General features: G+C 43.8%; 1 protein-coding gene across 1 annotated transcript in view; it reads right to left on the bottom strand.

Moving 5' to 3' along the window:
• slco5a1 (solute carrier organic anion transporter family member 5A1) overlaps positions 1 to 23,023 on the bottom strand; it is a 37,333-nt gene extending 14,310 nt beyond the window's left edge. Inside the window, exons 1-4 of the mRNA XM_079361417.1 lie at positions 22,915 to 23,023; positions 21,034 to 22,448; positions 1,422 to 1,554; positions 1,076 to 1,293 (exon numbers count right to left, since the gene is read on the bottom strand). Coding sequence (XP_079217543.1) covers positions 1,076 to 1,293; positions 1,422 to 1,554; positions 21,034 to 21,991 — 1,309 coding nt within the window. The 5' untranslated portion in view covers positions 21,992 to 22,448; positions 22,915 to 23,023. The remainder of the gene's footprint in view (positions 1 to 1,075; positions 1,294 to 1,421; positions 1,555 to 21,033; positions 22,449 to 22,914) is intronic.
• Between the last annotated feature and the right edge of the window lie 1,012 nt (positions 23,024 to 24,035).

Raw genomic sequence — 24,035 nt, 5'->3', positions numbered from 1 at the left:
ATGAATTGCAGTCAACAGCAGTTGGCCGGGAACATTTCTCATATAAAGTGCTTAAGTTTGAGTCCATGACTGAAGATCTCAAAGGCAAAACAAAACGCCACTTCAGTGCTGCTTTCAGGAAGTGCTGAATATGTGCTACAGAAAAATGCTCACTCCTCAACAGAAGGACACACGGCAACAAAAATACATCCCAGACACAAACACTGAATGTGCGAGAGTGTGCACAACAGCCTGAAACATCCTGCAGGGACACGCTAAACAGCAGGAGCGCTATCATTGATCTCAAGAAGCTGTACTGCATTCATGATTAAGGGTGTGTTTTTTTTGGGGGGGTTTTTTCTGCTGTCGGAGACAAAATCGTGTCAGGGGAACGCACATAAGCATGCATCGATGAGTATGCGTTTATTCAAATCCATGTTAGTATTCACGTTGGTTGGTTTGCATAAAATAAAGCGAGTGAGAGCTACGCTGTCTGTTGTAGATTTGCTCTGCTGCGGAGTCTGTCTCCTCCTGTGTGTGCAAACGTGACTGAGTTCCCTCGAGAGCTCATTTAAGAGAGAGCGAGCAGAAGAGAGAGCCGTCTGATATTTTTCTCTCAGTCAAAAAAAAAAAAAAAGAGGAAACTAGGATATACTGGAGCAGAAATCAGGGGGCTCTCCCGGGGAATACCCGGAGTTTCCTGATAAACCCTGGCTCAGAGAGGACATTAAAAATGGACACAGGTGCACAACAGAAAGCAGCTCGACATCAAGCGTGCATGAAAAATAGTGTCCTTGTACAAGTAAAAGTTGCTAAAATGTGAGTCATGGAGCAGCAGTAATGTGATGAATTGCGTTTCATTTAAAAAAGTAAATGCAACCTGACTTTCACTCAAACAGCCAATGTCTGCTTCATCAGTCATCTGTGTGGACAGCGTCCTCCACAACAAATCAATAACATCTTTAAAAGAGATCTCAATGGAGCGCCCACTTTTCGACAGTGACTAACCCTGCTAATTGATTGGATTACGAGCCATCAATTGTTCACATTTCTTTCATGTAGCTAATATGTCCTTAGGTAGATATTGTTTTCACACCTTTAATGTCCTTTCCAAAGCCCATGGAGGAGGAGACATTCTGGCCTTTGCTACTGGACTTTTCCTTCATCATTTCATCGTCACTGGACACGTCCCCGGGCGAGCCGATCTTTTTCTTTTTCCTCTTTTTGTGGCGAGGAGGCAGCTTTTTGGGAAAGGCGAACATGGGAAAGATGACCAGGAGCATGGCTATGGAACACAAGAGAAAGCCGCTCCACCTGATGAGAAGACAAAACAAGACAAGACGGAATAGATTGATCGTTACAGGAAGGAAACATTTATATTGAAAAATAAAAAAATAAATAAAAAAAGACTCAGACAGTCATACAGACAGATGCATATTTACCAGTTCCCAACAAAGCGAGGGTCACTCTGGTCAATGTTGACGACAGTTTTGGGGTCGACGTAGAAGCCGATGAGGACGCCTCCCAGCAGGTAGCCAGCTGCAGGTCCCAGAGCTCCCATCACATACATGATGGCTGGAAGAGACAGACAGAGCCATTCAGAAACATCCCTAACAGCACAGTCTAAAAAAAACTGCTCTAACTGCAAATACTTGAAATAAATTGCAAGGTTTTTGGAGCGAATCAGCTTTATGAGCTCATTTTAAAAACAGGAAGGCTGCCCTATGTTTCACAGTGTTAACTTTCCCCTCCCTTCTTCATTGCAGCTGTTAATAACCCACAGGTAACAACCTGTGACTGTTTAAACGAGACCTGAAGGAGCTGTTCATTACCACTGACGCGTCGCCCACCTCATTCACAACACCTGCGCTGGAACCAGCGGGGACTCTCCGGCAGCCCAGAGGTCATTTCTCACAGCTTTTGAAGCATCTGTGACACTCGACCTTAAAGGTCTCACGGTGACCTGAGGGTACACACTGCACCTCTCTTTAGACCTCAGAGTCAGTGAGGGCTGCAAAACATTAACCCCTGGGGAATCTCAGACAGCCACAAAGGTGAGCGAATCACACTCCGTCACTTCCCCACAGGAAGGGAAAAACTCATTAAAGTGAGATAACCTTAGTTGGACAAGTGGAAAAACCTCCTGCAGACATCCAGCAGAGATGCACGTCAAAGCCATTTTACAGCTGTAATCAGAGGCTAAAACTTTCTATAATTACACCTGGAACATTGCCTCAAGCTGCGAGCGTGTGTGTGTGCGTGTGCGTGTGCGTGCATGCGTGCGTTTGACTGAGGGGAGGGATTAGCTCTTTATTAAGGTTGTGTGTGTGTGTCTGTGTTTGTGCACATGCATTTAATTGATTCCATAAATGACAAACTGAACAGCCAGAAATAAGACACCCAGCGAAATGCTCTTGTTCATTCTCCGTTGATTCAATCACTCTTATTACACTGAAGGACACCAAGTCAAAACAAACTTGGGAGACGCAGAAATTGTTAAATGAAAGTTGCCTTGGACGAATGAAGATTTCATTTTCCCCATATTTTTCAATCTAAACGTTTTGGAGATACTGAAACCTAGTGGTATCTTTTTGCAGTCACTGTTCTAGACTGACTTCAGACCCATAAGAAGCAGTGTGTGTTCATCTGTATGAATCAGCTGTGCGTGCACTGGTTCCCCATGTTAGACTGAAATGTCTAACCTGAGACCAGAGGAACACCTACTCTCTGCAAGGCTACACAAATGCATCCTGCACACACACGATTCTTTGCAGATGGCAAAGTATGTTCTGTCAGAATGGAAGCTTAAAAAAAAAACAAAAAAAAAAACAACTTTCAACAACTCAGCCAACATTTGCATTTGTACACCCCGAGGGGCTCATCTTCTCCTGTCCTCTTACTTTCTGTACATCCCTTCCACTCTACATGCTTCCAACACAGCACAAACATGCATGTTCACTTCTGTTCTTTATTACATCAGGCATCTAATGAAAAAAAAGCCTACTGTGGTTAGAAGGGTGGGGGGTGAAACATATTGCTTTAAGAGAAAAAAGGCCCTTCATAAATCGTGTTATCAGCCTAACGCACACACACACACACACACTCCAAATACTGCAGAGAAAGGCAAGATTCTGCACATGTACATTTGAACTTGACATTGGATATGTAAATAAAACATGTATAAGCATGTGTATGTTGTGTGTGAGCCTGAAGCTATAAATCAACGCGAGCAGCAGACGTGACTCACTTTTCTAAGCACCTAAAACCAGGTGTCCATCCTTCTTTCACTTCTCCAGCCTCTCTCTTTCCCCTGCGGATCACATTTCATCTTTTTTCATCTCTTTCACTGCGTCATCTCATAACCGACCTGCCACAGAGTCACGTCAGCACAGCAGGCTAACCGTTAGCACAATGTAACTGGATAAATCCCCCCCGAGATACCATAAACAACAATACAGAAGGCAAGGACAGCGGGAGGTCGTATCTTATGTCCATCTCAAAATGAAAAACATCTCGCAGTGAATCACGCTTTTGTGCTACACTGCAACGTGAACATTTGAACATGATGAACTTAAAGTGGGGTCTGTTCTCCAAACCGTGTGCTACACTGCAGCAATGTAGCACTAAAAGTACAGAAAAGTATTTTTTTTAAAAACTATAAATACAGAACACAACAGTAACAGAAAGGATGGCCGTAACATCAGATCTTTAGGACTGAGTTTAAAGATTCACATTTCCTGCCTGACTGAGCTTTGACTCAAACTGAGCTTACAAATGAAATGTCGACTAACCCTGAGATTATTCTGCAGCTTTAAGTGCTTCAAAATTCACTAAAAAATAGTGGACCTGACAAGTGTGAGTCAGCTTTTACTTCAACAGGATTCCCAGCTCAAATTATAACTGAATTAAAGACTGACATTTTGAGACATGAAGAAAACTCTATTCATGACTCACTCTCAGTCCCTCACTTTGAACACTGCAGAGCCTTCCTTTACGCTCTCTGAAGGCAAACATGGCTTAAATGGTGTTTGGTTGGGGTTTTTTTTCTTGTAGTGTAGAATTTTACTGTACTGTTTGGTTATGTGTACCAACTGACCATGTGGCAAATGAGTTTCCCCGCAGGATATTAATAAAGTTTCTAATCTAATCTAAAGGTTGGGTATCAAGTTTGGTCCTTTGATTGTCCTCCACTCTCCGTCCTCCCCTCCGTCCAGGCACCCAGGCAATAACGGCCATATTTTATCCCCCTTGGGTGATTGTGTAAGCGCCAGCCTTGCCACTCCATCCATCACATTAACAGCGTTCTGCCTGGTTGGAGGACATAGTGGGGGTCATAAACTGAGCCTGATTCAATGCCCTACACTGCCCGCTTGGCACCAGGCCGTGGTATTGGGAGATGAGGGGGATTGGAGGCTTTCGTGGCTGTGCTGAAGGGCGGCAGGGGAAGAGCTGTCGGACTGAGGAATATGCTGGCACAGCAGCGGCGCTCCATCACATGCGCGTGCTGTGGTGATGCACGTCAGCCGAGCGCAGGAGGTGCACCACAGGCTCACTTTGTTCAACTACGCAATAGACCTCTAGCAGCGGCAGCACGTGAAGGGCGAAACAGTGGTGGTTTCATATGGCTATATCGACACGTGTCGGGGTAATGGATCAGGAGCTCTCAGTCGCAGTTATTGGCTTTCGCTTCTTATGTTATACAAAGTCAGCAAATCAACCAACGACAAACATCCAGCCTGACTTTCAATATGTTACGGTGATTTAGAGCTGACTTTGTTATATGCATTAGACACACTTGAGAAGATTTAAATTAAGATGAAGTCGGAGCGTGTAAGTTACCCTGTCACAAACAGAATCTAATATCTTCAGTAATGTATAAATGAGGTTTGAGGAAAAAGTTGATTGCACAAGCCGGGAATGTAAAAAAAAAAGAAAAAAGAAAAAGTGTATTAAAAAAAGAACCAATCAAGAAGCATCAGAAGGATCAATTTCAGCTCGGTGGCTTTAATGTCAATCAAGGTCAGTCTGCACTGCGTCTCGTAAACGCACATGAACACTTACAGTCCTGCACGTGACGGCGAGGCGGGGGAAGTCCAAGAGCATCAAAGGTAACAATGAGGGATGGATAAGGTGAGAGAGTCAACGGTACATCGTTGACCCTAGTTTAGCGGCTCAGCTACGGTAAGATGTGATGGATGAATGTAGTGATGTCAAGGAAGAGAGAGATTTACTGGGACATAATCCGGGACTCAACAGGAAATTTGGTGGCATATAGAAAAGAGGGAGAAAGAGGCGGTGACGACAAGAAAAAAAAAAAACAGATCAGGGAGGGGGGAAAAAAATCAGAGAATGGGGAGAGAGGAAGTGGAGTTATTGAACATAAAACAAATGAGTGACAGAGAGAGAAAGAGAGAGAGAGAGAGAGAGAGAGAGAGAGGAGATAGGAGGAGGCCGGCTGCAGTCTGTGGTGACTGATCCTGCTTTGAAACAGTGTTAAAGCTTGCTCAGCAACATCCCTCTCACAGCTAACCTTCAGGGACCAGTGCAGCTCTGTTGTCTCAGCCTCGCCTCCTCCACACTCTGTGAGAGGCTCCGTGCTCAGGAGGCGCTGCACAGACTCCTTCAGTAGACACGAGTGAGGATGAAACGGGAAGAGAAGAATGAGAGCACAGAGCAGATAAGGTCTGAGACAGAAGCATGATCAGCAGACGGTAAAAACTCCCACTATTACATCTGAGGAGTGTCTGTACTGCAGAGGTTTGTACTCGTTCTGAAGATGTTTATTTTTTTCAAATAATTATCAATGGTCCTTTTCTTCTTCTACAGGCCTTCAGATTTCATTAAATCTAATCTAATATCTTCTAACCTCATATACTGCGTTTACTGTTGTCTCGACTTAGTTTGATTATTATAATGTCATATTCCTTTTTCATTTTCATTTTTCTAGATCTCCGTTTAAGAATCTATTGGACTGTTTCTTTATTTGGATATTGAGTATAATCTTAATTATAAGTGTCTTAAGTGCTTTGAATAAAGTTTGATTGACTCTTGGACCTTATATAAAAAAGAAAAAGACCAATAGAAGCAACAACTGAGTTTGGAAAAATGCTTACATTGTTGAATAATAGCCAAATGTTTTTCAGTTGAAGGAAAAGATGCATCTCTGTGGTACGAAGCACCGAGCTGCTTCCATAGTTGTCTTAGCTGTGAATGGACTTTCCGGCATAACAATAACACGGTGTCCGTGATGCCTGATCCCCCCCCCCCCCCCTTCGGTTCTCCTCACCCCTCACCCCTGAGATGCACCCAGAGAGCTACAGAGGACGGAGGAGAAGAAGGTGAGGCGAAACGGACCTGATGAGAAAGCACATTGGCCCTAATGAAGCGGCTCCCCTGTGGCCAAGCTCATTACCCACAGTTTAATGATTTGATTTTGTTACGTGAACAAAACACAGGACAGCACTTTCGTCGCCTTGTCAGAACATCGCCAGGCGAAAAAGGTCGACATTGTAACTCTCACAACAGAGGAATCGTCACAATCAGACAATGCGTTAATCATATTCGCAACCCCAAAGTAAATTAAATTAAAATGTGTATGAGGCTGGTTCTGTTTACGTGCAGACCGGATGCTGGAGCTTTGATTCATTTGGGGATTTGTTTCTCTTTCACTGTCACTCTCTTGCAATAAAGGCTGCTGAGCTATGAGCCTGGCTCCCGCTCTCTGGCTCCAGACTGACTTTCAATAAATTATGTTGCTCTCCACCTGGCTATTTGCCTACGGAGCTCGATCAGCCTCCAAACAAGGCTGGAATAGGAAGGCTGGCAGCGACACAACGACCTCGGATTTGCATGCAGTGCGTTACTCTGTCTGTCTAATTGAAAAAAAAAAATGAAAAAAAAAACACCTCCAGGTTCTCTTTTCAGCCTAACTCAAGAGTCATGTTGATTTACGCAGCAGGACACATCACACTTGTTTTATGTCAGAAAATGATCAAAATGAGCTTCTCTGCTTTTTTCCACCAATCACATTCACTTTACGTGACGTGTCAGCGCACACTTTTCTCACACTGCACAACACAGTCGAGCTCACTGTCTTAAGGTGTTTGGGCTGCAGGTGACAGCTATTCGATGGTCCGTGTGGTTGCTGCTGTTAGAAAGAGAACAAACAGAGAGGGACAGCACTCATCCCTGTGGCACGAGGGATCAATTCAATCATGTGACCTTCCCCGGTGCAGAGACGAGAAGAGAAAGAAAGAGACAATGAAACGTGGGAATGACGGCATTGTCATGTGGACTTGCTGACAAAGCAGTGTCTTCTTACAAGTCCTAACCTTACGGTTTTACCCCGAGGGCCCCACACACACACACACACACACACACACACTTCAGAATCTCTTCCCTGAATCTATTGGGAAGTGGAACACTTGTGTGGAGCCTCTTCTTCATGTTGCATCATGTTCTCGCTCTCCACGCTACGGGTGCATCACATTGATATGTGAAGTAATACTGTAATAATAATAATAGTAATAATAATGCAGAGTGCAAAAGGGCAAGTTGAGCTGGACCAGGACTCTGCAGTCACTGGCCAAAGTATTCTTCTTCACAGTGTTCCTTACATTGTGATAGAAAGACAGCCCACACATACTTGACTCTGTATCAGGCATGAAGAACTCATCTCCTTGACTCAAATGTCAAACATCTATGTTAAGCTAAATCTCTCAGACAACAAACAGACAGTTGGCTCCAAACGCTATATAACTCTGCTGCTACTGTAATGGGATCTCTTACACATGCATGTATTACAGCTTCACAAACCTAAAAGAATTACTCTCACATGGTTGACAATTCAAAGATAGATCCACAAATTCATCAAGATGAACGAATCCATACACGTACTATCAATTATTTATTACAAACTGAAACAATCACAAGTCACAGGACGAGCCAATCCCAGTGACACAAGCAACAACAGCACTACAAGTTAAGAGCCCTTCTCGAGGTCCGCTGGTTGTGAAATCCCTATTGATCACATCACATCTGTAAACTGTGGTACAGCAGCAGAATCATGTAATGCCTTTTAATCATGAAACTGGAGTTACTTCGATGTATTCTATTACTCAGAAAGGAGGATTAATGAATTCTATTATCTAATGTTTCTTTCAGAAATGGGCAGAGAACAGACGAGCCGGATGTGTTTGCAGGTTTGTGGGGTTATTCTGCAGGGGTGGGGGGGGGGCTTGGTTTTATTTCCATTTGATTTAATGAAGGTACAACGCAGGATGGTCGAACACGACTATATGTCCTGTGGCCGTCGTCTGTCGGAAAGGATTTAATGAACTGAATGAGAAGTTTTACACACGAGCAGCCGTGCACAACACATCCCCGTTCAGAGACGGGTTTACCTGCACACATTTTGCCAATCAACAAACCTGTCACATCTGTTCCGTCACTGCAAAGACTTTCAAGTACCAACGATTCCCCTTTGTGCAGTCTCAGGTAAGTGACTGTTCAGCGTCTCTTCTCCCACTGCAAAGTGTTACAAAACTCAAGCGAACATTCCAGTCAGCTCTTAGAAGAGGAGATTTCTGTACATTTATTTAAAGTGGTCCTGAAATAACCTTCAGACAAGTGATGGAGAAACGTCTTCACTGGTGCCATGGCTTCGTCTTCTTACTTTTTAAGTAAGAGTAAGTAGTTTGGACGGAAGTGGGATGAAAACAAGAGAGGATGAAAGAGTCAACAAACAGGTTGGTAGCAGGGTGAAGGAAATGAGTGACATTGAAACCTACATAAATACTCCAAATGCTACACTGACTTCAAACTGTGTTCATGTAAGTGACACATAATCGTGTCTATTGGATTGAGAATAATGAAGCTGTTGGCAAAAGGGCTCTACTTTAGCAGCCCTGCTAGTTAACATGTGTAGCTGTCGGGCTCCAGGCGGCTACAAACAGGTCAGGACGGGACTGTTCTGCCATGTGTCGAGCTGGCAGATATTGTCTCTTCGATAATAACGTGCAGATTTTACTTTGCAGGCGCACAGCAGTTGGTGAAGCGCTCCCCGTTTGTTTGGCCACCCAAACAGAGAGAAGCCTCGGCAGCAGGCCTATAAATATGCCACTGCGTGTGTTTGCATACAATTGGCAGTAAACTGTGCGTGAACACGACAGACTGATAAAGAGAGTCTCTTTTTCAAATGCAGCTCTTCTGTGACTCTTCACTGCTCGAAAATAGTTGGAAAAAGAAAACATTCAGTTGCGTTTCATGATCGGAATCGTTTGATTCTGATTGGTTAAACATTCAAAGCTTTGCAGTTCTTCTGCAGCAGACTGCTGCTGTAAAGTTCAGAGCACTGGTCCGACCTGGACCACACGGCGTCATGTTGGTTTTGCATTTGTTGACAGTAAAGTGTCTTTGAGGATGCTGACTGGGTTAGGGCGCCTCAATCACATGCTTCACTTTAAATCAGCTCCATCACACTTTAGAATCAGCTGAAGGTTTAATTAAATGTATAAGAGCTAACAAGTTTAACTTCGTTACAGACACTGTATTCTAACAGACTGCTTCTCAGTAAGAGAAATGATACATCCATGAAATAATTGGATATTTTGATATTAGTACTGTACATTAGACCTTATATATTTAGCACTAACAAAGACCTGGATATGGAGTTTAACTACACCTGATTGAAATACATATTATCTCAAAGACATCCAAAGGCTCATGCTTAAATGTTTGACATGTGTTTCCTATAGAAATCATATCTAACATTTCTTTCCAAAACAAAAATTAATTGATTTTTTACTGTTTTAATATCTACTATTCTGAAATATGGAAAATATTGCAAATAAAGAAAAACGCTTCTATAGTAGGTGTATCCGTGCATGTACTCTGGCTGCTATGTTCATATTCATAAAAGATGTAGTAGTACAGTAGCTGTCTTTGAGAGCACATGCAGTTCCGGCATCCCGCAGGCAGAACAGTGGGTGGTAAAAGGCTACGATAAGAGTCAAGTTCAGATCATGCAGTGGAGTACAAGGCACACAGAGATGCAGGATGTGGTGAACATCTTAATGGATTAAGAGCACAACTTTGATCCTTGTGTGAAGACGGTACAGGCTGGTACAAAGTCTGGACTTCTGAGAACCGAACAAACGGCTACATCAAAGCACTTCTTACTTGGAAATCAATCAGCGGGCCACCCATCAGCCTTTGGTACCACAGACGTTCACTTGGTGCATTCTTGTTATAAGCCCCTTAAGCACGGACATGACTGGTCACAAGGGGCGCCAAGAATTTGATCAGCAAGCTCCGACTTTCCCCATCTCCCCCCCCCCCCCTCGCTACAGTACAGCACACTGTGACCCAGTGACCCCTGTCTCATCACATGATGCCATGTGCTGCATGACTGATGATGCCGGGTTGAGATACGAACAGGGTCGGTGAAGAGCCCATTCATAAATATTGTAAAGATGCTGCATAAAGCTGATCATCATGCATCATGGGGTGCCTGTATCGGAGTGGCAGCGCACACGTCTCCATGTACGGAGGCTACAGTCCTCACGCAGGCGGCTCGGGTTCGACTCCGGCTCGAGGCCCTTCCCCCCCCACACCCCACACACATGTCGATCCCCGACACTATCCACTTTCTCTCTCAAATAAAAGGCAGAAAAGCCCGAAACACGTTTTGTAATGACGGTTTTTGTCACCACAATTCTCCTCACTGCAGAGAGGGAACAGAATATTACATTTTTATGAAAGCTGTTTAACTTTCCGCGCATGGGTGTCCTGAGCTCACGTTGAAACAATCAAATGGAAAAAAAGAGAGGACGAAGGATTTTTTCTGTTTGTAGTGACTCCACAGCTCCAGGAGGGATGTTACAGAACAACGTGAAACGATGCTTGTGCCAGTTAGGAAGATGCGTTTCCTGCAAAATGAATACAGGACAGATGCAAGAAGGGTCTTCTTTATCGTTTCTGACCAGCAGGTCCACATGTCGTATCACTGACCTTCATTACTTACTTTAACACACACACACAGTGTTCCCAAGGGACACCATTTTTTCCCCGAGTAAAACTTTTGTGTTTGTCAGAGGACTCACAAATCTAACACCAAACAAGCATTTTTTTTCTGCTGATTCTGATGCTGGCCTCAGGCTTCTGGGCCTGCACGGACAGCAAAAGAATGCATATCTGCTGTTGCTGACCTAACCTGAAGGGTAAAAGGGCTGGGGAGTACGGCTGACTTCAAAGAAATCTTAATAGCAAAGTCCCCCCCAAAAAAAAATCAGCTGGGAAAAGAAGGAAGGAGAACCCAGCCAGCGGAGCGTATCAGGTCACTATTCAGCTGCTCGCTCTTCAAATGCTGAATTTTAAAAATCGGCCTCTAAATCCATCACTGTCAGATGGAGAAAATACTCTGGTATAGAAGGAAAAAAAAAAAGAAATCATAAAGTCTGAGCTAAGAGAAAAGCGGAGGATGTCAAGTAGGCCTGTGTGTGGGTTCTTCATTGAAAGTTTACTGTCATTTACCGCATGTTGAAAAACCTTTTCTCTGTTAATCTCTGTTATTACTCATTCCATATTCTGTTTGATGCCGAACTTTATTCATTTCACATCCGATCTCACTGCATCCGGATGTTTGCGGTTACATTTTTAAAAGGAGCACTGCCGAGTTTTGGTGGGGAAATGTTCAAGTTGGAGAAGCTGAAACAATTCTGAACTAAATACAACAACAAGAAGAAATGGCTCCCTGTAAAACTGTTTCAGGTTTAAAAGCTACCAGGAGAGTTACGCCCCCCGCCCCCCCCCCAACTTCTCACCTCGCATTTTATCTTCAGACAGTGTTCCAGAGAACACATTTTCCTCTGAGGACAGTCTGTGTTTAGAGATATGAACAAATACAACACAATCTGTACACTTCTCCAACGTTCAAATTTCCCCGACAAAAAACTACACAGTGCACCTTTAAATTAAGTATTTAGTTTGATAAGTTTTGCACAACTCCTTTTCAGACTGTTCCATTAAAGTCTGAATGCCTCTGTGTGAATGAACTGCTTGTCAGCTCAGTCAAGGCTCGTTTATTGTTCTCAGTAAAAGTCTATCACAAGGCAAATCTGATAAAAGCCTGTGGCTAACAGCCCTGTGCGCAGTTTCACTTCTGATTTAATCAACTCAAACTGAAGGCTGTTGATATGAGGGATGATTCACATTGGACGTCAGCGCTCTATTATATTTGGTTTTCGCCAAAAACACCCAGGAGGTATTTGTGTGCACAAAAGCAATCCCACTTTGTGGGAACCTATTCCAGTGTTAGAAAATGTTATTCATCAGGACAGTTTGAACTCTATTTCGCCGAGTCCTCTCTGCAATCTCCCCTCGTGACAAGCCAATGACACCGACACACTTCTCTTTGACTGGCTCAGGGATGGGATGTCATTCAAAGGCAGCGCCGAAGAGAAATGTCCTAATTCCTCTGCGCTTCCTCTTTTTAATATTCCTGTTATGTCTTTCACACACTGTCACAGTCAGTAAATCCTTTAGCTCTCTACTTAAATGACTTATTCATCACATTTGTGTGGATTTTCTTCCTAATCCAACTTTCTTTGTGACTCGTACTCCTATTCCAACGACATAAAAGGAGCTAATATACTGTATAATTAGTCTTACATCCCAGAGTAAATGCTTCAAACTTATCATTGAAATGGGCTTTTTGTTTACTTCTGTTTAACTGTTTAACTTCTGGTTGTGTGAAACTTCTTGAGACACTGAGGGGGGGGGGAAAGGTGCAGGTAATGACGTAACTTTTAAAGTATGCAAAAACATGATTGAGAGGGAGCAAGGACAGGTGGTCTCTGCTGTTTTCCCCTCAAACATCCCGGCCTGTGTGTTTGGATCCGTGGTGAGATTCAGCAGGCAGAAGAGGACAGAAAGGGAGCAGACTGTCGAACTGTCAAACAAAACAAGTTATTTTGTCTATGAAGACGAGGAATATAGAGTACATTTTTAATTTAACATAAATATATCCAGTTATCAGGCCTTTTTGAGTCATTATAGCTTATCTAAGTGTCCCTGTACTGTATCTTTTTATAGTTAAGGAGTTCTGATAGAAACTAAACTTCAATCCTTCTTGCCAAAACACAAGCAGGCACACACACACACACACACACCAAGTGAAGTGCTCCCAAATATAGTCCCTAACACACAAAGTCGCTGTGTTTGTCTCTGTTTAATGTTCCTGCATGTAAGAGGCTGCGATACAATCTTTCAGCTGTGAAGTGGTCGTGAATGGAGCATCTGGGCCGGGGTGTAGAACCACATAATGCTCCGGGACTGTGTGCATGTGTGTGTGTGTCTGCCTTAGAGACAGAAGCATGGGGCTTCTGGGTTATTTTCCCACAAGCTTGCACCTGCAGCTTTTCAGCCTGCACTGACAGACATGGCACAGCAATCTGGTGTAACATGCTAAGGCTGCTGCACCCCCCTCCCCCCCACCAAGGTCAGCCAGCACCATAAATTTGGCTGCTTTGACAGACCATCCTCCTCTTTCAAATCCTGCACCACACACTCCTCAAAAACAAAATTCAACAAATAGAAATGTTTAATCTTGATCCGAAAATATGTTAAAAAGTTCATATCATTAGCAACAATACTTAATGCCTACAGCGACGCATGTGGAGGGCACAGCTTTCACTCACACCGTTTTAGGAGTTAAGAAAAGATTGAAGTCAGTGTGCTGCAGCGGCGGCGACGGCGCCTCTTACACGCTGTGACAGATGTGCATGATGTCTTCTCTGCAGTCTCCTCGCACCCGTTTTAATACTGCTGCATGCGCGCAGCAAAACTAACTGTACAGTTTTCTGCAACATGAAACCCCGCCTTCTGCCTGCTGCCAACAACTCCCAGAGCCCCCGACTGCAGGTGCTCACGACCCCACATGCACACACATACATGCTCACAGACAGCCCCAGATACAACAGCTGCTCTCTCCCCTTCACACACATACTAAAAGGGGCTGGCAACGATTAGGGCCTCTAATGTGCAGAATAAACGGATGTTTGAACAAAGATTTATAAAATACTACTGTGGACTTCCAATCATTTCTCAAACAGCCTTTTCTTCACAAAAATAACAGAAGCAACATCCGGTCAAAATACTGCCTCCCCAATGAGCTGTAGCACCGTTAGCCTGTTACCCTGCGTTATATAATGTACGACCAGCTTAATGCTACATTTACTGGAATAACAGAGCCCGGCAAAGCTGCTAAGACGGACAGTCTATGAGACGGACAGATGAAATGTGTACAGCAAGAATCCGTCCCAATCTGCCGGCCTGGTGTGCGTAAATGTGTCTGCCGCTGAGAGGTCAGAATATGTTCGGTGCCATCCGTCTCCCTCAAGAGTGGCTGCTCCTGTTCCTCCTGGAGGCTTAACACAGATGGGTCTGCTATATAGAGTGTGTGCAGCCAGGACCGTGCAATAACAGCTGAAGGTCAGATGGGGGGGGGGGGGGGGGGGGGGGGGGGGGGGGGGGGGGGGGGGCAATGTAAGGAAAGAAAAGGACATGTCAGTGGATACAGACGGAAATAAACCAGATACAAAATGTCAGGAGATTTCTTATCAACTGTTTCTCTGCTGTTCCAGTTGTCTGGATGTCCATGGAGAACAGAATTTGTTGACATAATTGTCGTATTTCTAAAAGAAAAGTGTCCTCAATACAGCAGCTTTTTTTGTGATGCACATATTCTTATCTTTAAATACACAACAGCTTTTCTCCAAGCAGCAGCCTTTCCTGCCTCGTTCTCCGTCTACAGCACACGGGTCGAGGAGAACAATAGCCTGTCCGTTACTCCGAGGGGCGATATTTTATTCCCCTCTGAAGCAAACGCTCCTAGCTCCAGGCAGAATGAGCGAGAAGGTCGCACTGTGCTGAGCAGATAAGCTACACGAGAAGGAACAGCAGGGTTATTGAGCGTGACGCGCGTTACATGCTGAACCAGGTCAGAAAACGTTTCATTCCACTGAAACTCTTCTCTACGTTTCGAGGAAATCCATTCCTTAAAAGTCCATCCAGTGCTGATAGCCATCACAGGACATGCTGCACCCCTGGCAACAGATAAACATCTGGTGATTATTGACCACTCATTTCCTGACTGGACACAACAGGCAGAAAGGAAGGGCATGTTTCTCCACAATGCTAATTAGCTTAATTGGGGAAAATGCTGCAGGTTTTCAAGTGCTTTCAGTCCGTTCAGATGAAGGCAAAAGGACATTTGTAGCAAATTGGAGACTATATGATTTTACAGCATAGATATGAGAAGTATTCAAGCTGTCCATCTAGACAGAGAAAATGCTGTATTTTTTGCAGATGAAGATGTGACACCCAGATATTATGAATAAGATGTGACCGATTCATTAATGAGTGAGACGCTGTGATTTTTCCAAATTGACCCACACACTGCTCAGGTGGTCATGCATGCAAACCCTTAAAGGCAGGGTTGGCGGTTTTTCCAAAAAAACTAGCATGATTTTGAAAGGAGCATTCCCTCCGTGCTTTGTCTTCACCCAACCTCCTCCCCTCTGTGCTCCCTCAAAAGCCACGCCCCCTCACTTACATGCATGGGGTAGAGAGGATGCTTGATTGGTTTAATAAAACGTGGTCGAGTGCCGACATTGGTCGAAGTTTCGAACAACTAAAGATGACTGATTTTTTTGGTTTTGTTTCTTTTTCAGAGCATGTGAGTTATTAATTACTGTCAGGATCTAAAGACATTTTCAGGCAAAAAACTTAAAAAGAGTATCTGGAGGAAATGACCTACCCTGCCTTTAAGATGTTCATTTCGGATTCATGGTTTGTAGCCAAATATTCCACTAGACAGAATATCATAAACATTATCCTCCTAGCCAATTCTAAATGTTTAAATATACAACACTTATATGAGAAGTAAAACAAACAAAAAACACAGCATTTGTATGTGAGGACAGTTAAAGAACTTCAAAGCCATCTCAGGCCATTATTCAATAGTGTCCTAAACAAACAAGAGCCAGGGATGAAGGAGGACCAAAGAGCCGGCATGAACAAAGAAAATATCCATTCCTTCCCAACATAGCTGGAAACAAAAGATTTCTCAGCATTCCTGCATCAAAAAAAACAAAAAAAAAAACCTTGTGGCATTTCCCCAGGAACCTTCCCACACTGTCCAACAATTCAGCACCAACTCTGAAATATGGCCACAGACTATGGCCAATGAGGTCAAAACAATGACTAAGCCACATGCTGTTGTGGTTCAGGGCCCTGCCTTAGGAAGCAAATGTTTCCTGATGGTTTTATATACCGTATTCCTTCAAGCGTTCTCTTTCTGAACAGTGAAAGAAGACAACATGCTGCTTTGTTAGAGTAGTGCGTTTAGAGTCATGAGCGGCACGAGCACCTCCTCAGAGTACTCGTCTGTTCACAAGGAAGCCGTAGTAGTAGTAAGAGCAGTCTGCTGCTAGAAAGGTGGAGGAACCCTGAGGGTCTGTGTGGCCAACGGGAGCGACTGGGAAACTGGGCTACGATATCTAAAACCTCCTTGAGAACAAGCCAAGGGGACAGTGATGAAACAGCACAGGTCTTCTTTCTATATGTTTGCCAGCCTCTGATTGGGGGGTGGGGGGGTGGGGGGAATCTGATCTAGCAGCTTGGACGTGCAGAGAGAAAGAGAGCAGCTTCTCCTGGGACTTGTGCGTTTGTGTCCGTGTGTGCACAGTCTCCATTTGCTTTGGTTGCCGAGCGGTACAGGAGGACGCGCATTATAATAACATGGACTGAGCGTGCAGAGAAAAGGAACGCACCTCTGCTGCTCGAGTCCCAATAAAAATTAAAAAAACAGAGTGAGAGGACGGAACTATCTCTTCACTTTGCTGTTTTTCCAACACGATTTAGGCGAGAGACTGAGAGCAACTGTTCTTTCTAAATGTGTCAAAGGGAGAGAGCAGAGAGCACACCCTTGTGCTTACACAAGCATATGAGTGTGTGCGTGTGTGTGTGTGTATGCGTGTGTGGAGACAAAACCAGTGTTCAATCTGTCCCAGCGGGTGTTAAAGCTCCTCTCTTTCTGAACTGAGCACCACCTCTGTTCCTCCTCTCGGGTAAATAAACAGTCCTCTACAGAGCCGCTGTGTCTAACTGGAACTTTGGATTCTTGAGTTTCTTGACCAAACATTAATAATACACGAGCACTAATAACACGGACCAGAGCAGGGTTATCGTTTTCTAATCATTTGAACTTAAAGCTGGTTCAAGCAGAGGTACGAGACTGTAGGCCAGGATGAATCGATGAACCGATTAATGAAGCATGATGAACCACTACATGATAGACCCGACTCGTGTGTTGTTCTGCTGATACCAGCAGTCGATGTTGGCCAATAACTAACTCGCAAAATAACTCGTTTTTTGTTTTCACAATATCATAGCAATGTTCTGACACCATGTTTGACCCGTCCTGATGTCCTGGTCAAAGCTCTGGACAGCTCTGGCCTCAGTCTGCTGATAGCAGCAGCTGGAGCCAAATGTCTGATATCTTTAACAATAATATAGCAATTTTCAAGAGAAAACAGTAGTGGTCAGAATGAATCATAATCCATCTATATATTGTATTGTATTGTGAGGTACTTGCCAATACCCAGCCCTAATTACAGATATGTTTTTAGTATTGGTCCTTTTTTCCCTTCCAGTTCTGAATCTCCTATATCAGCTGTCGAATCAGTAATCTCTCACATTTTAACTGCTCAACATGATGTTAGGGCAAGTCGGAAAAAGTCCATGTCATCCAGGCGCATCTTCATACATTCATATGCTAAAGAGGCTGCAATGTCTTCTTAGATGAACAACTAATTCAAAAAAAAAAAAAAAAAAAAAAAAAAGGTAGGTCATTTTCGTAGTAGAGATTTTTTTTTTCTTTCCCAGAAATCGTTTATAACCTTTGGAGGTTAATGTTGACAGGCTATGAGAGCTCTAATCAAGCTGACCTCCCCCTTCAATAACAGCTTCTCAACATCATCAGCCAGTAAATCACAGAGGCTATCAGCCAAAAATTAAACAAACTACTGATCATTTTGATCTGTGCGTCATTGTGCTGCCAAAACACACCGAGCTGCTTACAGATTAGATGTTTCATTCGTCCTGGTATAAAATGCTGAGTCATCTTAAAATTGGATTATCTCCCAAGTATGGAAGATTTTAAAGCTCGGATCAAGGACTATTTAACTACTGCATGCACATGTTCTCTCACCGCAAATGATTACTTTAATGATGTGATTTTCCAAACTGTTTTAGTTTTCTTTGATGGTGTCCCAAATGTGTACTTGACGTGGACCTACAGTGCAGCTTTCTGGGCCAGGACCGCTTTGCAAAACAGATTCTGATTCTCACTGGGATTATTCCTGGTTAAATAAAGGTTAATAAATGTTGGAGACATAAGAAACCAGCGGAGACAATGAAAGAAAAAAGTATAATAAGCTTAGAATATGTTCAAATAAGGTCAAACTTTACTTCATTGTTAGACAACAATGAGCCACCTCCTTATAGAGGAGGACACAGACAAACGATCACTACAGACAGGACACGAATGGTATGCTGTTAATCTGTCAGAGTAGAAAGAGAGGGAGGACTGAAAAATGAGAGAGAGAGAAAATGTGCACACATTGGATACTTGGGGATCTGGAGCCAACTTCCTGGAGAAGTCATATAAAATCCACAAAAACCTTCAAACAGAACCTCAAGGCTACATTGGGTATACCCTCATTTCACAATTTCCTCCGTCCAAGTGGAGTAAAAGTTTAGATGCCGTTACATTACCATAGAGACGTGAGGCCAGTGTTGGGGAATGGGGCGACGGGTCAGAGGGAACGGCCCGATGTGTGTGCGTGCACAAAGATAATATCCTGACAAAACCTCTCTCTCTCTTTGTATCTCTCTCTCCCTCCCTCTCTCTCTCTCCCTCCCTCCAAGGGCACCAGGAGTACCCCAGTGTAAACTGCACTGTCCAACATAGCAGCTCCTCCCTTCTGAGCCAATTTAAATTGAAATGGGGTTTACATTAACGGGTTCTCGGGGGCACCTCGAGGTATGAGAAAGCCTCCTCGAGAAATAGGTAGCCTATATTCAGCAAATTATGTTTGAAAAAGATGGAATTGGCTTTGACGATTTCTGGGTGAATGGGTGCGGTAGGAGCCTCAATGTGCGTCCTTGAAGAGAAGGAGGAGAAGGAAACATTTAAGTGTTCATCCTAACACATCCGTAAATAACTAATCCTGATGCCTGAGGAATCCGTTTAAACTGAAATAAAAGGCCAGCACCACCCGGACTTTTTCACTTAAAATGTGTTTCTTTACAAATGAACCAAGAAAACGTCAGAGGATGTCACAGATAACATGTCCCCCAAATGTGTAGATATTAAAGCTCAAGTGCAGTTACCATGGTTATCTGAAATGTAAATCAAGGACTTTTCTCTCCTACTTATCTGCTGCCTCCGACATGTCAGAACATGTCTCGTTTTTGTTGTTTTTTTTCCCCCAAACTGTGCTTTGCTGGAACAAAGCTGAAAATCCTCTGAAAGCAGCCATCAAGGTCAGCCTGGCAAACGCCGCTTCTGATGGATATCTGGACGAGTGGATGTCTCGACTGTGACGACTCAATGAGCCTTCAGCGCACTGACGCTTGTGACTTCTCTCCCAGGGTGAGAGAGCACAAAGACTGTTTTTTTTTTTTAAAGGCTGTTATTGCCTTGTTTGTGCAGGTTCAATAGCTATGCTGCATTGGCTCCCTGTGACGCAGGGATCCGATCAATACTGGGTCTCAGGAGCAGCAGAGCTCGAAGCAAAAGGACTGAGCAGCTGATATGCTCTATAGGTTGTGTGGTGTTGTGGTCAAGGGCAGGTTACAACATCTCCATGTTTTTTGGGGTTTTTTGTCCAAAATAGTGCATTACTCTATAAATCATTGTGTATGGACAAAGGAGAGAGGGCAAGGTGAATCATCCTGGATTAAAGCGCTTTTCTAATTCAATGATGTAAATATTCAATAGACTTTTTATGATGCAAATAATCTTCATGTTGGTGAAAGTGTCTGATGATCAGTGGGACACCATACTGAAGGAAGCCAACCTCAATCCACATGCTGATAGCAAGATTACTTCTGCTATCATGAAGCCCTCTACAAGCTATGAAGAGCATGTGGTATGCATGTACAGACAATCATACTGAAGCCAGAAGAGCCCCAGCGTACCACATAGATCACAGGATACCTGTGCCCAAAAGTTGAAATGATTTATGACAGAATAAAGACGCCTGCCTTTCTGGCTTAACATAAGAGTAAGTGTCAGTACCACTGCCAGCCTCCTGTGCACACGCATGCACGCAAGCAAATGTAAGGACAAAGCAGTATTATGGTGGACACACACACACACACCTCTCTCTCTCTCTCTCTCTCTCTCTCTCTCTCTAGGACCATTAATCATCAGCAACCCAGTTCTGCTTCTGGCCCCACACTCCTCACGTGTGCTTCAAGCCCAAGGTTGACTTTGCAGTATCTGTATTTACCTCGGTGTGGTGCAGAGGTTGCATGCCATGAAGATTAAATCAAAAGGACAGAGGGCAGGATGGGATGAGTGCATTGTTGAACTTAGTGGGTATACACTCGTACAGATACCCTTTTAGAAAAAAACGTCAGCACGATCAAACCAGATCAAAGCATGCATCTAATTCTGACAAAGTGCAAAAAAAAATATTCTCTATTTCTAATTTAATTCACATCTGCAAGGATTCATCGTTGTACACCAGTAAGAGAATAACTCAAGAGCTCTGTATCAGTCAAACACGAGTGCAACGCTGCTCATGTCAAACAAGCAGCCACACTTCTCTGTTTATTCAAATTAATTCAGCGCATCTGGACTCTTTGAAGTCCGCCTGCTGTTTTCAGGATGGAACTTAATTCCTTCAATTTTTGTAAATGTCTGTCATAACGGGGGGGGGGGGGGCCTTAATCTAGCCTTTGTGTACAAACAGATTGCCTTACCCAGGTAGAGGGATGCATTTTCTTTCTTCACATTGTCGTCCAGGTATGTGGGCCCCAGGGTGTAGATTGGTGTAGACCCCATGCCCACGAGTATCTGGGCGCAGATGAACAGAGTCACATACAGGTTGTGCTCGTTGCCCTCCTGATCTCGAGGGCAAGATGCTACATCCAGATCTCGCCCGCTGCTGTTACCGCTTTGACAGAGACCTTCATGGCCCGCTGAGGAGTTCATCTCCTGGATCTGGTATGGGGGCGAGATGAAGTGTGGTAGGGAAAACAGCGCTGCCCCTATAGCGATGACCACGCCACCGACGGCCAGCCACCGCGGTCTCTGACCTCTCCCACCAAAGTACGAAATGAAGACCACCACCAGCAAGCTGCCGATGTCAAAACAGCTGACCAGAAGGCCAGACTCAGAACTGCGCAGGCTGTAACGCTTCTCAATGGTGGTGATGACGCTGCTCAGATAGCCCGAGACCATCAGTGACTGGATGAACGTCAGGTAGCACATGCAGAACAGAAAGCAGCGGGAGTCACTAAGGATAACCCGCACATACCTTCTGGCTGGGATGCGGATAAGGCGGGTGAAAGAGAAACCCAGTTTTTTGCCACCAGAGCCAGCCGCTCTGTGGCCCTCCACAGGCAAAGAGCTGCTGAGCCCCACTAGACTCGAGGCAGACGGAGAGAAGTCCGTCCTGGAGGAGGGAGACTCTGCCTGGCTAAAGTCTGGACTTTTTGGCTGGAGCTCACTGCTCTCCTGCATGTCCGCACTAGTGTGGGCAGTGGTGACCAGCCTAAGTTCTGCAGTCTTTTGATCCGGCTGACAGGGTCCGTTGAGGATGGGTAAGCTTTTGGACTTGAAGCAGTTTTCTGGATCCGTGTACTGGTCCTGGAGTTCACAGATCTCCAGAGACTCAGACAGGTCGCTCCCCGTTTCGTAGTTGTCTGAAGAGGTCATGGTGAAGCTGGGGGTGCAGCTCCTGTCGACTCCTGACCGTGCTGAGATGTCTGTCAGAAACTAGCGTCACATGAGGACCGAGTGTAGAAAAGACTCTGCCCTGAAACTAGGACAAAGGTGGACCGAACCTCTTTAGCTATGTGCATGTTTTATTCCACATATAAGCAGCAGCTTGGCTGTCTATCATAGCTCAACACAAAAGTCAGCTTATGATTACAAGCCACTGAGATCTTGACTGAATACAGAAAACCATCACCTTTCAAGGATAAATGTCTGTGGAGTTAGTTATTTAAAAAAAAGTTGAATAGGTGTCTTTAAAAAAAAGGTAACTTAAGACGAAGTGGTGCTGTCTATACAGTGATGCATCCTTTTAGGATCCTAAGTGGATTTTATGGCTCTTTGCTAGATAGCAACCTTCATTCAAAAGGTTTCCTTTGTCCCATAGCTGTGCAGCATCCTAGGAAAAAAAGGAAACATGAATTAAACCATTGACAAGTGTAAATAGGCTAACACTAGCTAGCAACTCTGAAAGTGAACATATTTCTTTACCAACATTGATTCATGTTCAGTTCTGGTATTCTACTTGTGTCCAGCTCAGTCAATGTCGCTTAATTACAAGTCAAAATAAAACAAACCAGAAAATACAAACTGCACGGAGAAACATACCGGTGTTGTAGCGGATAATGCTAAATTAAAACCAGCTGTCCTTTGTCAAAACGAAAAATTAAACCAAGAGAACAAAAGACCACGCTGTCCACAAACGTCTCAGACATGACTTTCGAAAGAAAATCAAAGCGTTTCGGCTCGAGAAAATCCACAAATTAAGCGACAATAAGTCTTGCTAACGACTAATGAAGACAACAAAATATTATTTGACATAACTTCTAGGATCGACTGGAGGTACAGGAGGTTGTAATACTCACACAGGACTGAGGGAGGTAGCCTGTTGTTCTCTACGAAGCGACCACTTCAGTGAATGAAGTCTGTTTGACGCGTATGGTTGCTGCTGCTGCTGCTGCTGCTGGCAGGCAAACGTTGCGTTCATGAACAGTCAGAAATTGTGGCGTTATGAGTTCAAAGCTGAAATAAAGTAGGAGACGAGCCGTTACGGTGTTAAATTTGTCACATGCGTCGATGATATTGAGTAATGTGGTAGAATATTCAATTAAGTATTGCAGAAAGAATTTAATCGATACTTTAAATACGTGATTTTATTACAGATAAAGACTTAACGCCCTTAGTAAACGTCTGTTAATCAAAGTAGGTATATGCTTTCATTTTCTGAATGTATGAAAACAATACATTAATAAACATGCCTGATCTCCCTTGACGGTATTTTCACGGATAGAGAAACACACGCCAAATAGTCAACACAACTTTACAGCTGCTGGACAAAACCCAGCAAGGAGAAGGTTACATGAACGCAGCATATCATGGGGGGGGGACTTGTTTTTCACGGAAACAACTTTGGGATTTGTAGTTCATTTTATGAATCAGCTGTTCAATTAGCTTTCTAATTATAACATGTAAAACGGTGATGCTCGACAGCGGCTTTACACGAGCCAAGACGTGTTGAATGCTTCTGGGAATACTAGGATGTTCACATTTTGTTTTGCGATAATTTCTCCTTGTCGTTGTCTAAGGACTTCATGTACCAGCATGCTTGTCAGAGTGTATATGGTGGTTTGTCTAGTGCCCTACGTCATCCTGACAGCTGGGACCCTTGCTGACCAAGCAGTGATAACTGACTGGTCACAGGCTCCTGTAGACAATAGGCTCTGTGCCGACTCTCAGGTGCAATAAATAGAAAACATAAATGTCTTAAACGCATTTCACACATTTATTCATTTCAAAGAATAGTACCACCCATTGCTAAACAAATAAATCAAGTGATACATATAAAAATTCGAAACCCCACTGAATCAACCCTATTTAAGAGTTATATATAACGTCTACTCATTTCTAAAACTATGATACATAATCACATTTTATAAAAACATGATTTAATATTTAAATTATATATATACTGGTCATCTTGTAAATT

The sequence above is a fragment of the Symphodus melops genome (genome assembly GCF_947650265.1).
Source record: "Symphodus melops genome assembly, chromosome: 14".
In the NCBI taxonomy this organism is placed as follows: Eukaryota; Metazoa; Chordata; class Actinopteri; order Labriformes; family Labridae; genus Symphodus; species Symphodus melops.
The sequence above is the reverse complement of the archived record's forward strand: the minus strand, read 5'-3'. Positions and strand labels throughout refer to the sequence as shown.